The sequence below is a fragment of the Sus scrofa genome, chromosome 8, assembly GCF_054392235.1.
Source record: "Sus scrofa isolate SSC_HxYL_T2T_F1_AM1 chromosome 8, Sscrofa_HxYL_maternal_Yorkshire_Landrace_v2.0, whole genome shotgun sequence".
NCBI classification, from domain to species: Eukaryota; Metazoa; Chordata; class Mammalia; order Artiodactyla; family Suidae; genus Sus; species Sus scrofa.
Window position 1 is genome coordinate 46,156,197 of NC_139390.1, and position 13,367 is coordinate 46,169,563.

The following is a 13,367-nucleotide window of genomic DNA, read 5'->3' on the forward strand; positions in this document are numbered from 1 at the left end:
ACCCTTTCTCTGCTCCAAACCTTGAAGTTGTGGTTTGTTTGGCTTCACTGTCCATCAGGAACATGAACTTGTGTTCCATAACACCGGGAATGGCTGAGGGCCACTGCTCTCCCCCAGTGCAGATTCCTATTATTCTGTCATTTGCACCCCATCAAAGTGCATATAAGGAATAGGAGATGAGGAAGAGGACTGAAATGAGATGTAGAAAGAAAAAAATTCGGACATGAAAGACTGCCTTGTGCCGATAAAATCTTGCTCCTTTATTTTAATGTAAATCACAAGGCAGAAGAGTCCATCTCAGGGACAAAGGCACACATCACAGATATCACAGAGTTTGTGGTCAATACAGTCACAACTTCTGGAATTCTGAGACATTATGGTCTTATTAGCCATTTATTTTTTTGGTAAAATGCAAGTTGGATCTATGATTGGGAAAGTACAACGAAGCTGGGCCTCACACCCCTCCCAAGCACTGGCAGGTACTTGTGCATGAGGCTACCTTTATAGAACCCATTTCTTTTGGCTTTCAACATTTTATAAGGAAACAAAACATAAATATTTAAAAAAATAAAAGGAAAAGAAGGTGCTCTATTCAATGGTTAGAAATGCTGAACAGGTCATTGACATTAGATTTCACAGCATTTTGACTATAGTAATGAGAATTGTCAATTGCCCAGAGGGTGATGTTGCATAGTTTTCCAGGGGAGCAGTTGGGCTGTATCTAGGCTGCCCCCACAGGGATGGGTCAAAACTATGGAAATAAGTCAGTAAGATAGAGCACATATTTTCACTTTGTCTTTCATGTGATTGGCTGCAGAGTAGGACTGCCAGGTGCAAAAGTGCTTCTTGCCTAGATAAGTCTTGGACCTAGATGACTCCTAGGCAAGTTCAAAGGCAAAGATCAGATACTGACGACATCAGCCTGCAGAGAGATCTACATCTGAACCTGAGGACCATGCCTGGAGTGTGCTGTGTAAAATATGTGGATCCACATGCCAGATGGATCTGCACTCACCCCTCTAGTATCAGGCACTGGAAATGAATACATGATGGGAAATTTACAGGCCCATCCCACCCGCGCCGAGTTTCATACTACCATACAGGCTATAAGCAAGCATTTCATTAATTACACACAACTTCATGTCATTTGCAATTTAATTTACCTGCAATCAGTATCAAGATGCCTGAGAAAAGGAAAACTCCTGCTCAAAAGCACTGGAGTCCAGAGGCTGGAAAGCCTCAATGGAAATGCTCTTTTCTGCTGGTCTTTTGCATTAATATCAGCTTTCCATAATAAAAATCACGGTAACACAAAACATAGTCACTTTTATTTTCTTGTAGTTTGAGACAAATCTTGGACACACACACTTAGTTTCTCCCCGAAATAGCTGCATTCTTTTATTTGGTGATTCAATACATTTTAATTCAAATAGTCACCACATAACCTAGGCACGATATTAAGCATTTTACAAGCAAAGTATTTGACTGGTTTTCCTTACCATTGCCAAAGAGTACAATAAGTGAATTGGTTAAAGGATATACTTCTGTACATAAAAATATCCATGTATTTATACAAGTGTATGGAACAGAGTCTAAAGATAATCTAACCAGAACATCACAATAAATAGGATGTGTTCCTACAGGATGGAAAAGCACCCTTTGTCAGGAAGCTGTCAAGTCTCTTTTTTTTCAAGGTGCTTTATGTTCTTCTGAGCTAGGCTCACATTTCCCAAGATAGGGTTAGGGGTTAGTAATGCCTGGATCTGGATGCCTAATCCTATATGCTGCTTCCTACTGGTGTCTCCAATAGTAGGAGTGGAAAACATAATTTATTTTCAAAGAGTCTTTGCAACTCACCAAATTCTATCCATTTCCCACTGCAATATTTTCAAAAGCAGATTAATCTAAGCTCTAGCACCATACAAGAATGAAATACATGTATTTTTGTCAGAGCAACAATATTTTATATCATCTTTGTTCCTCTGGCTATAACAATTCTGTTTAGAAAAATTTACCAAGCTAAAAATAGTTGATCTAGGCTGTCATAAAAAAAGAATATTAAATACCTTTGGTAAAAATAGATATATTTAACAAGATTAGAAAAGCAGTTATAATGTCAAAAGGAGAATATAAAAATGTACACATTAAACAAATAAACCAACTTATAGATTAAGTGAAGATAAGGCCACTCTTCTCAGGTGTGTCTCTTCCAAACCACGAATGTAGTTTTCTTCTCCTAAATGGTAGCCATTTGAATAAGAAATACGGAAAATCCAGTCTTTCCTATCAGCCTGACCCAAGTTTAATTTATGACAACATAGTTCCTTTTTAAAACCCATGTTGGTAGAATACAGAACACTCTGGCTTATATATGCAAATAGAAGAAAAATCCAAGATTTCTGTGATTTTTTAGCCCAGAGCACAGAGCTTTAGAGTTAAGCAAGGCAACAGAACCAGGCACTCACGGGCAGTGTTTCCTGTGCTGACATGAACCTAGGCCACCTCCAGACAACTGAGACACAAACAAAGCCCAGTGAGCACGTGGGGACTCTGTAACTAGCTAGTATATCTACCAGGTTCATTCCTTTCCTCAGCGGAAGGCCTCTTCTCCTGTCATGTGGGCTTCCTCTCCAAAGAGCTGTTGCCAAACCCCTAATTCTTCTGCGTGGTGTCTCCTCTTTCAGAACACGCTGTAAATCCTGAAGATGAAAGGGCCCTGGAGCAAACAGCCGAGATGGAGGATGGAGATAAGGCGGGAGCTGGGCGGCAGAGTCAGCCCTGAGCCCGCCGCGCCAGGTAGGGGGCTGCGCGAGACGTTATCCTCCCGGGTTGCCTCTGCACACGCAGTCACACTCCTCGTGGTGCTCCAGGGCCACGTCGGTGAGGGACTTGTGCAGCCCCCGGACACCTGTCTTGGGTCTCAACTGAAGGACCTGAAAGGGAACAGTGTAAAACGACTTTAAAATCAACCCACGTTTGACAAATGAACCTCTCTAGGAAAGACTCACAGGCGTAGAGAAGGGTCTCCTGATTGCCAGAGGAGAGGAGAGGGGAGGGGAGGGGAGGCGGGGAAGGATGGACTGAGAGTTTGGGATTAGCACTGCAAACTGTTACACGGAGGATGGATAAACAATAAGGACCTACTGTAAAGTATCCTGTGATGAATCATAATGGAAAAGAATATGAAAAAGAATGTCTATATGTATAACTGAATCATTTGGCTGTAGGGCAGAAATTAATACAACATTGTAAATCAACTCTAATTTAAAAAGGAAAATATGAAAAAGAATATATATGCATAACTGAATCACTTTGCTCTATAGTAGAAATTAACACAGCATTGCAAATTGACTATACTTCAATTAAAAACTTAAAAAAAAAAAATCAAGCCGTGCCTATAACATCTGATTTCTTGGACAAGGATCATTTCAGAACAAATCTCGGGCCCAGTAGTGACTTACACATTTAAATTTTTTTCCTAGTGAAGGCATTATAAACTTATTTCCCCACCCCTCCAAGAAATCACAAATGCTCATCATTTCATGAAAGGAAGGGCTTTTTAATACCTATAATTTAGAAGGAGGGGGCTCAGTATCAAGGACAGTCCTTAAACTGAAAGACCCACAATGCCCTCTTGATGCATCCAACCATCTTAGAGATAATTTCACCTGGCTTTGGTGTTTTGGAACCACTGCTGCACAATTTGTTTTTCTCTGTGTTGGTTTCTTTCACTCACTCATTTATTCACACATCTAACAAATGTTTATCCTTGAAGCAAAGCATGCAAGTACTATGAGGCTGTGAAAAGAAACAGGATTCCTCTGCAGCTGAGTCTGCTCAATTACGCCACTCATTAATTTGCTTGGCTACACTTCAAGTCCTCTATAAACTTGATGAGATGGATTAGATGTACTTCATAGACATCAGCCCCCGTCACAGCTAACTTTCTGCAGCTGTATCCTACTGTGCCATATACAGTTTGGCAAGAATGCCTCCGTTAAATGAAGTTATTTGCAGTTTGGATGGTGAGATTTTTCACCAAAACAGGAAAATAGAGACAGATACTAAATATACCCTTTTAACACAGTGACAAAGAGACATAGCTATGTATTCTGTGAGAGATTACCTTATAACATTCGATAAGGGCTACCTATTCAATGTGTATTATGTTTTTGGTTTTGTTAACAGAAATGATAAAACTTTAGAAATCATGTGTGTTTGCATTATGAACAGAGCCCAGAATAATGTGAAATTGTCTAGTTTCTCTGCTCTCTGGGTCTGACACGGATGACTTCATAGAGCAACTTCTAAAAGATACCATCCCTTGAAATACTCATTAATCCAAAAAGGCATTAAGTCAGGTTTTATTACTGTTCTACTTGAAGACTAAAAAAAGAAAAACAGAGAAGGGGTCCCTCTTTTGGTGTATGTGGTCATATCAAAGGTTAATTAGCTAACATTTTTTGAATGCTTACTGGGTGCCAGGCACTATACTAATGTTTTTACATACTTTAACTCACAAGAATTCTATGAAGTAGTTTACAGTGATTACCCTTGTTTTACACATGACTGAACAGAAGCTTAGCGAGAGTGAGTGACAGAGCCAGTATCTGTACTTCTGCCAAAGAAGAATGATTAAAGTCAGAGTGATATATGCTAATTTCATAGAGACTCAGAATATTTCTAGTCCTATACTCTATTGAGTAATTTTCTTCCTAAGGAGATAAACTACAAAATCTTGTTAGAATTATGAGAGATAGTAAATGTTTAAAATAGATCATTTGGAGATCCCATTGTAGCTCAGTGGGTTAAGAACACAACTAGTCTCCATGAGGATGCAATCTGATCCTTGGTCTTGCTCATCGGGTTAAAAGACCTGGCATTGCCATGAGCTGCAGTGTAGGTCACAGATGTGGTTCAGACCTGGTATTGTGTGGCTGTGGTGTAGGTCAGCAGCTGCAACTGCAATTCGACCCCTAGCCTGGGAACTCCATATCCTGTAGGTGCAGCCCTAAAAAGATAAAAATAAATAAATAAGTAAATAAATAAGACTGTTTATCAAATACATTTCAAAATTCTAGAATAAAAATTACTGGGACTATTATTTCAGTGTGAAACTTAACTGAATGAATATTGAATATAGTTTATATGTCTGTACTGATTTACTGTTTTTGTCCAACATGAAGTGGCATCAGAACAAACTACTATTAAGATACTGGCACCATACCTTATTATCATACTCTTGTTATAAATGGCTTCTGGAAGGAGATTGGGTGGATAGATACATTGTAATATTGGCACTGACAATGTCTTTAGTTTCTGTGTCCACTTCTATATACATTTTCCCAGTTGGTAGGGGGAAAAAATGACTATGGTAGCTAAGGGTTAAAGAGGCCACCGTATACAGTCCTGACAGTTTGTTACGCCTGCCTACAACCCTACAATCCTTTCTTCCTCTCAAAGTGCTTATGCAAGATGCATCCACCAAATAAAGTTGCCCTCTCTCCTGCTTAGTCTTCATTGACTGTTGCCTATGGATATTTACAAAGAGCAGAAGAATCTCACAATGTTCCAGTGATGTTAAGGTCTACTACATGGTGGTGGTGGGGGGTCATGATTAGTGTTTTCTTTCCCAATTTCCTTTGAAAGTGTGGACTTTGGAAGACAAAGATAGACTTGGAAAATGACTATAAGGTCCCAGATAATGTTAGAGAAGATAATTTAGTTTTTACAACGTAGTTTATGATACAGACAAGAAACAAAGTAGAAGAACATCTCAGAAAAATGTTAAAGAAGAGGTTCAAACTAAAATTAGGAGTCGTGGGATTTCCCATTGTGGCTCTGTGGGTTAAGAACCTGACTAGTATCTATGAGGATGTGGGTTCGATCTCTGGCCTTGCTCAGTGGGTTAAGGATCTGGTGTTGCCACAAGCTGTGGTGTAGGTGATAGATACGGCTCGGACCCCACATTGCTGTGGCCGTGGCTGTGGCTGTGGCTGGCGGCTGTAGCTTTGATTTGACCCCTAACCTGGGAACTTCCATATACTGTGAGTGTGGCCCTAAAAAGCAAAAAAAAAAAAAAAAAATCAATTAAAAAAAAAAAGGAAAATTAGGAGTCCATGAAAAAATAATCCAGAGAAAAGCTAAAATCAGACACTGTGTGGAAGAGACCAGATCAGGCACAGAAAGACCCATCAAGGAACAGAGAGATGAATGTGTATGTTGCCCCAAGTGTCAACAATGTGTCCTTAAGATTCCAGGGGGTTCAGAATTAGGGGAGATAGGACTCATTGCTAAAATAAGGCAACTGAATAGTATACTTATTTCTCCCAAAGAAACAGATCTATACAAGAAAAGACTACATGATTTGGAAAATTGAAGTTTAATGCATGAGGATATAAAAAAGGTGAAACTCACTGGGCTGATTACAAGTGGGAAAAAAAAAGGAGTAAATATGTTTCTTCTTCTTTTTTTGCCACACCTCAAGGCATGCAGAAGTTCCTGACTCAGGGACTGAACCCATGCCACAGCAGAGACCCAACATGTAGCAGTGACAAAGCTGGATCCTTAACTTGCTGAGCCACAAGGCAAATCTCCAAATATGTTTCTTTTGTCAGAGCCTCCTACAGATCTTTTTGCCATAAAGCAAATACCTCTTTATGACCTTTGGGCAAAATTCATTAAATCTTTATTGACCAATTACCATAATCAAAGAATGAACTTAGGAAGGAGTGGAAATAAAGCTGAGGTGAGCCAAAAGCTAGAATATACTGAGGGCTTGAAATGTGTCCCATTTTGTCTTAAGTGTTTTTGTAAGCATCAGCTCCTGGAATCCTTGAGGGTGGAAAGCTCACTTTACAGATGAAGAAACTGAGGCACAGGGGATTGAGTAATTTGCTCCAAGTCACAAGCTGACAAATGTAAGATTCAAATCCTGGATGCCTGGCCTTGGAGATTCCACATTAATGGGATCTTTATTCTTGGTTCTCAATTTGGAAGAAACAAATATAAAAAAATGATGATTATGAAATCATAAAAGTTCTCTATTAGTGATATCTTTAAAACCCTACACATGCAGAGAGGAGAACTGGTTAAACTGAGATTGGCAGGAAACTAAAAAGCATCTCCAGGAAGAGGTAATATCTAAATTTATACACATGGAAAGCTCCTATTTTTCTTTTCTGAAAGCTCCTATTTGGGAGAAAGGGAAATAAAGGGATTTTTTCTCTTGGTTACAACAGCTTCTAATAAAGAGTATCTAATGATTGATATAAAATTTGTAATAATCAATATATCATTATGCTGTATTATATCAGAACATTATAACAGTAATATCCTGTTATATTTTATGAGACTTGCAAGTTTTTAAACTTATTTTTGATGCTACAATAGTTGGACAAAACCCAATGAAAATGCTAAGGGAATCAAAAAGAGGGAACAATACAGTTATATTTGTAGTGACACAATGAATATGTAATAGGAAAGAACAAATTTGACTCCATATTGGATCTATTTCTTTTAGTTTAACCTTTGTATTCTGTTGCTATGGACATAAGAATGTTGCCTATAGTCTGAAATATACAGGATTTCACATTCTCTAGGCTCTGCCCTTTAAGAGTCTAACACCTTTCCATTCATATAGATACAAAAAGTTGAAGAACAGAGAATAACATTTGTCTTATTGGAGGTTTATGGGAACATCATGACCTGACCTACCTGGACAGCTGCAAGAACAAAGGATTCCTACACCAAGAAGTCTGCACCAACCAACCTCACCCCTCCTTCACCTTGCCTTTAAAAATGCTTAGTTGAAACCCTTTGAGGAGTTCCAGGTTTTCCGGGCACGAACACCAGTCTCCTTGTATGGCCCTGCAATAAACCTTTCTCTATTCCAAGCTCCGGCATTTTGTATGTAGGAAAGTTGGTATAACAGTGGTAAATGAAAGGGACAAAATAAAAACATCTGAGTTCTGTCTCTGCTTCTGCTTTCTCCATGAAGTTGGAATAATCTTTAAACTGAAAACTGCAACAACCAACCTCAGAATGAATTGAAGCCCAAGATGGGCCTCACTTTAAGTGAATTAATTCCCTAGATCCCTATTAAGGGTATTCAATGACAATGACTTTATTATTTATTTATTTATTTATTTATGCTATCTTAGGGCTGCACCAGCAGCATATGGAAGGTGCCAGCCTATGCTACAACCACAGCAACACAGGATCCGAGCCGTGTCTGGGACCTGCACCACAGCTCACTGCAACACCAAATCCCCAACCCACAGAGTGAGGTCAGGGATCAAACCTGCATTCTCATGGATGCTAATGGGATTCATTTCCACTGCACCACAACAGGAACACCTGACTATGGTTTTAGAACTATTTTAAGTAATGTTTTAAATGAATTTAAAACATTTACCACTGTTTTTCATTGATTTAGATAGGAGTAGCACTAGACTCAGAATTTACTTCCAAAATATAAGACTGAGAAAAATTTAAGCCTCAGAAATCATGAATTACACCAAACAAATAATCCTTTTTCATAGGGTAATTTGATAATTCATGGAAAGTATCAGAAAAATTTATAATTCTCACAAAACATTAAAAATTAAGACATGATTGCTGCTGGAGATATCTGTAAGAAACGTGGGGTAGGTAACTATGTAATTATATATCTGCACACACACATCAGAGATATTTGCGGAAACTTGCACTACATAGTCATACATTTAAATATCCATAGTTGTCAGTGTATACATAGATGATCAATCCCACCCAAAGGCTGGGGATGATGAATTAATGTCTGTCTGGAAGAAGGCCAGTGAGTGGTACAAGCACTGACCATGGCCTTTCCCTGCATAAGACTTTTATCTGAGCCTTTAAAACAGATGCTGCATGCTCTGTGGCTACTTTCTGGATAACCCTAAAAACTGATGTTACTTGAAAAGAAATTTACAAGTACAGGAGGAAGGAAGATATGTTTGATTTGAGGACCAATTCAGGTGACTAAAAGTATGATATGGACCGAGCATCTGATAAGCTTATTTAGAAAAGCTACTAGGGCTGAAACACTCTGGGTTTACAGTTCTTAGCAAGTTGGGTCATAAACCCAAGACTTTTTAGCTAAATCAGGTCCCCAAATACATTTTGCTTAGTGAGTACCTGCTATAGAAAGTTCAAAATTGAATGACTTTAGGTGGAAAAAGATCACTCCAGTTTCATTCTACTCTCATCATATCCTTTTATATTATGCCAATCAACTCTTAATATGTACCTACCCTTTAAGGAATTTCAATTTTACTGTGTTTTAAAACTACCATATTAAGGCTATATTCTTGACTAGACTCCCAGTTCATGGAGTAGCAATAAAGCCATCTTCTGGGCAGAGCCTGGCCTCAGGGCAGAGCTGGGCTGGAGCTCCAGCAAGCTTGTGACTACCTACTTCCTGAAATAGGAGTGCAGGGTGTTCCCAGGACAAGGATCTTTAGAAGCATGTGCTGTAGCAATGAAAGGAGAACTGGAGTGATGGCAGTAAATAGTCCTATTTTTAATCACACACTGACAGTTTGGGATGTTATCTACTAAAAACTGTCATCTAATGGCTGTCACAGAATAACACCCTATGAGAGATCTGAGAGATGATCACAGTTGACACTTATTTTATGAAGGTTGAATGTCTTGTGGATGGTTACGACAAGTTAATGGTGGATCTAGAATGGGAACAGGAGCATCTGTTCTGGAATCCAGTGCCTTTTTTCCACTTAATCAACTGCCGACACAATGTTGGTTAAAGTCCAGGCAACCACATGACATGAGGGTGGTTTATGACACTGCATGTTCAGATGACACAACCCAACAGATGAGGCCTCAATGATATCTTCATGTACAGGAAAAATCATTTTATTTATTATGTAGAAATTTATTTTGTGTTATTCTTTTATTTGGTAGAAAAAAAAAAACTAAGAAAGCCATATTGAAATGAAGTCAGAAGGCAGATTTTGGCTCAGTTTTGGAAAAACTAAAGTTTTTAAAAAAATGTTTTGTAAAAATTGAAGTTGACTCCTTAAGAAGGGATTGCTTCCTGAGGTATGAAAGCTGCATGCCATGCTGCTGCTGGAGAGAGGATATCACTGGGGATAATGAAAACCTGAATTGATAGAACACTGTAAATCAACTATAATAAAAAATTTACGAGTTCCCGTCATGGCTCATGAATCTGACTAGGAACCATGAGGTTGCAGGTTCGATCCCTGGCCTTGCTCAGTGGGTTAAGGATCCAGTGTTGCCATGAGCTGTGGTGTAGGTTGCAGACGCTGCTCGGATCCCGCATTGCTGTGGCTGTGGTGTAGGCTGGTGGCTACAGCTCCGATTAGACCCCTAGCCTGGGAACGTCCGTATGCCTCAGGTGCGGCCCTAGAAAAGGCAGAAAGACAAAAAATAAAAAAAAAATAAATACATAAAAATCAAAACCAAAAACAATACCAAAATGTGTACATTCTAAGGTTCCCAGGCCTTAAAAAAAATGGTAATTGCTAACATTTATTATTATATTTTCCTTAATTCCATAAACTAGAGGTAGAAGGGTAAAGAATCCATAAAAGGTTTAACATGCTACTGGGGACAGCATGAATAAAAGGAAGATATAAATAAAGAATAACAGGAAGTGTAATTACGAATACGTCTCTTGGGATTTGTGTGCCTGTACTGCCCCAAATGGAAAAAAGACCTCTTTTCTCCAAAATAGACCATTATTTACCTCCAAGTTTGTCCTTAAAATATTTTCTGTTCATATTCTGAAAAAGTGAAACACTTAACCCATTTTATGCCCCCATGGAAGATCATGTTTCTTTTTTGTACAAGAGAGAAAAACTCCCCTAAGCACCCATGATGTGCTATCAGAAAACAAGCTTTCTAAATCCCTGATGTCTGGGTTTCTGAGTTCAAAGTCCTAATAAAAAAATAAATAAAAACATGAACTATGATGTAAACCTTGATTTTGTTTTGTTTTCACAAAGACTACATTTCCTTTCCAAACAAAAATCTATTTCTGGTACAGTGTTTCACATTTTTTTTTTTTTTTAGGCACAATACCACCAAAAGAACCAGGAAAGGACATACATACCTCGTGATATTTCTTGGTGACTTTGCTGGGGACACACTGACACTCATTGCAGGTGTGCATGCAGCAGGCACAGTTCCCGCCACAACGCTTGACGAGGAGGCAGCCTGGCCAGAAGATGGTGTCTGTTCTCTTCAGCTCTTCCCTGATAGACACTGAAAAGTTCCTAGGGGTGCAGCTGTATAGCCTCACTTCTTCTTTGAGAAGGTTCAGATCCACCACTGTGTGGAACCCAAGGAAGCAGAGAAAGAGAGGTGTTCATGCTCTTAGCCTGTGTATTTCATTACATTTTTTTTCATAAAGAAGTCTAGCTATTTCAAGAACTATCACCCAACAACATTCTCTACTATTTTAATGCAGCTTTAGGGTGATGCAGCTTGCAAGTTGGACTTTCTGTGTTACAGTACACAGAGCTTCCTTGTAACTTAGCGACCAATGAAGTGATGGCATCATGCAGGGTTAAGAATAGAGCTGACAAAATAGTTGAGAGCTATAAATAGGAAACTTTAATAGAGCATAAGGGGGGCTACACGTTTTAACCTTTGAATAAAAGTAAACAAGGGGAGCACTGGAGGGAAGAACAGAAAATAAAATGAATGCTTTGATGAAAAAACAAATGCAATTTTTGTAAGAATTACAATCTCATGCGATTAATGAAGAACAACTTACAGAAACTTGTAAACAGAACTTTCTATGATCTTTCTGGCAATAAGAATCATAGAATGTGAACAGGAAATGAAAAAAAATTAAATTTTGAAGACAGCTGAATGGAGCAGGAGTGAAAAAAATGATACTTTTAAAGGAGCAGAAGTTGCTGGAAAGCACTGCTTCTGGTAAACTGAGTAATTTATGGACTTTGAAATTGTTTAACTAGACTCCTTCAGAGCTCGTCTCCTTCTAAAGAATGGAAGAAATGTCTAATTTATAACCACTGCCTCTATTCTTTGAGCAAGTTGGTTAGCTATATTGTGCTTTATTCTTTAAAAGAATACCTACTTGTGAAGACCAAACAAAATATCCTTTCAGCAGATTGTTGCAGTAAATTCTCAAAGAACCATTGTTTTTAGCTACAAAACATCACTGCCTCAGTTAAATTCTATCAAAATTACATGTCATGTTTATGATAAACTTATATATAACATATAAAGTAGCTGATAATAATTAGGATAAGCATCTCTAATGTAATTTTAATTTCTGCCTTGTAGCTTTATTTTTTACCCTAGAAATATTCAAATAAAAGCAATTGCAATAAAATTGAAGCTTGGAGTAATATATAATTCATTGGAGTTTTTTCCTTCAAAAATAAAGCTTTACTAAAATTTAGCAACATTATCTAAAATATACTTAATCTAATCTGGTTAAATACATTTTCACTAATATTACCAACATTATAAGTACTATTTTCTGGCTAAAGATTGCTTCAGGTAATAAAAATCACTATGTAAACCAGTTTTTAAAACTAAGAGTTAATCTTTTTTTTAATACTTTTAAAATGACAAGATAATTAAAAATCAAGTGTCTGTTTTTTTAGCTATGTTTTTAACCTGTACATGTAATCAAGTTTGTTTCTAAAGTGTCAAAAGAAACCAATGTAAGTAATTTCAAGAAATATATTATAGATTATGCATATGCAACTGTAAATTGTAAGCACATGTAAAATATATGGTTGACAAAACCTAGCTCAAGTATAGGGAAACACCAAGAAAATGCTAACCCAGTACGTTCATTTCAACATCTTATTAAGCTAAAAGTTATTTTTTCTACTCGGCAGAAAATCACTGTTTCATCATTTGAGTATCTAATGATTTCCTTTTCATCTGAAAAATGATCTTGTGAAAGTAAAGCTTTTAAATATTTAAGAGGAAGTGAATTCATTCTTTCAAGTGCCATTAAAGACCATTTTATCTCTAACAAAATTAATGAGATAATTAGGTTTAATGATGTCATGAATTTTACCTGATTTCACTTTGCTAAACTAAAAATCTATGTCCATACTGCTCTTTCATTTGTCAAAGCTACATATGGGCTCATTTGAATCTTTTCTCTGCAAGTTAATATCTAATAAGCAAGGGGAGAGAAAACCTCAAACAGGCGCGCGCACGCACAACGCGCACACACACACACACACACACAAGCCAGTGGCCAAAATTTTTAATGCTTATTTAAGATTTATACTTCTTTAGAATGTGAATGAAGCTCTTTGCTTTCAAAGGATATTCCTCGGCCTCAAAGGGTTTCAACATACTATTTC

At 37.7% G+C, this 13,367-nt stretch overlaps 1 protein-coding gene across 6 annotated transcripts in view; it reads right to left on the reverse strand.

The window, feature by feature from the left end:
- Window positions 1-239: 239 nt before the first annotated feature.
- Window positions 240-13,367, reverse strand: part of PDGFC (platelet derived growth factor C) — a 230,619-nt gene continuing 217,491 nt past the window's right edge. For all 6 annotated transcript variants that reach the window (XM_021101285.2, XM_084972122.1, XM_084972121.1 and 3 more), the window contains 2 exons: window positions 11,120-11,337; window positions 240-2,933 (listed from right to left, as the gene is read on the reverse strand). In XM_021101285.2, the coding sequence (XP_020956944.1) occupies window positions 2,817-2,933; window positions 11,120-11,337 (335 nt within the window). In that variant the 3' untranslated portion in view covers window positions 240-2,816. The remainder of the gene's footprint in view (window positions 2,934-11,119; window positions 11,338-13,367) is intronic.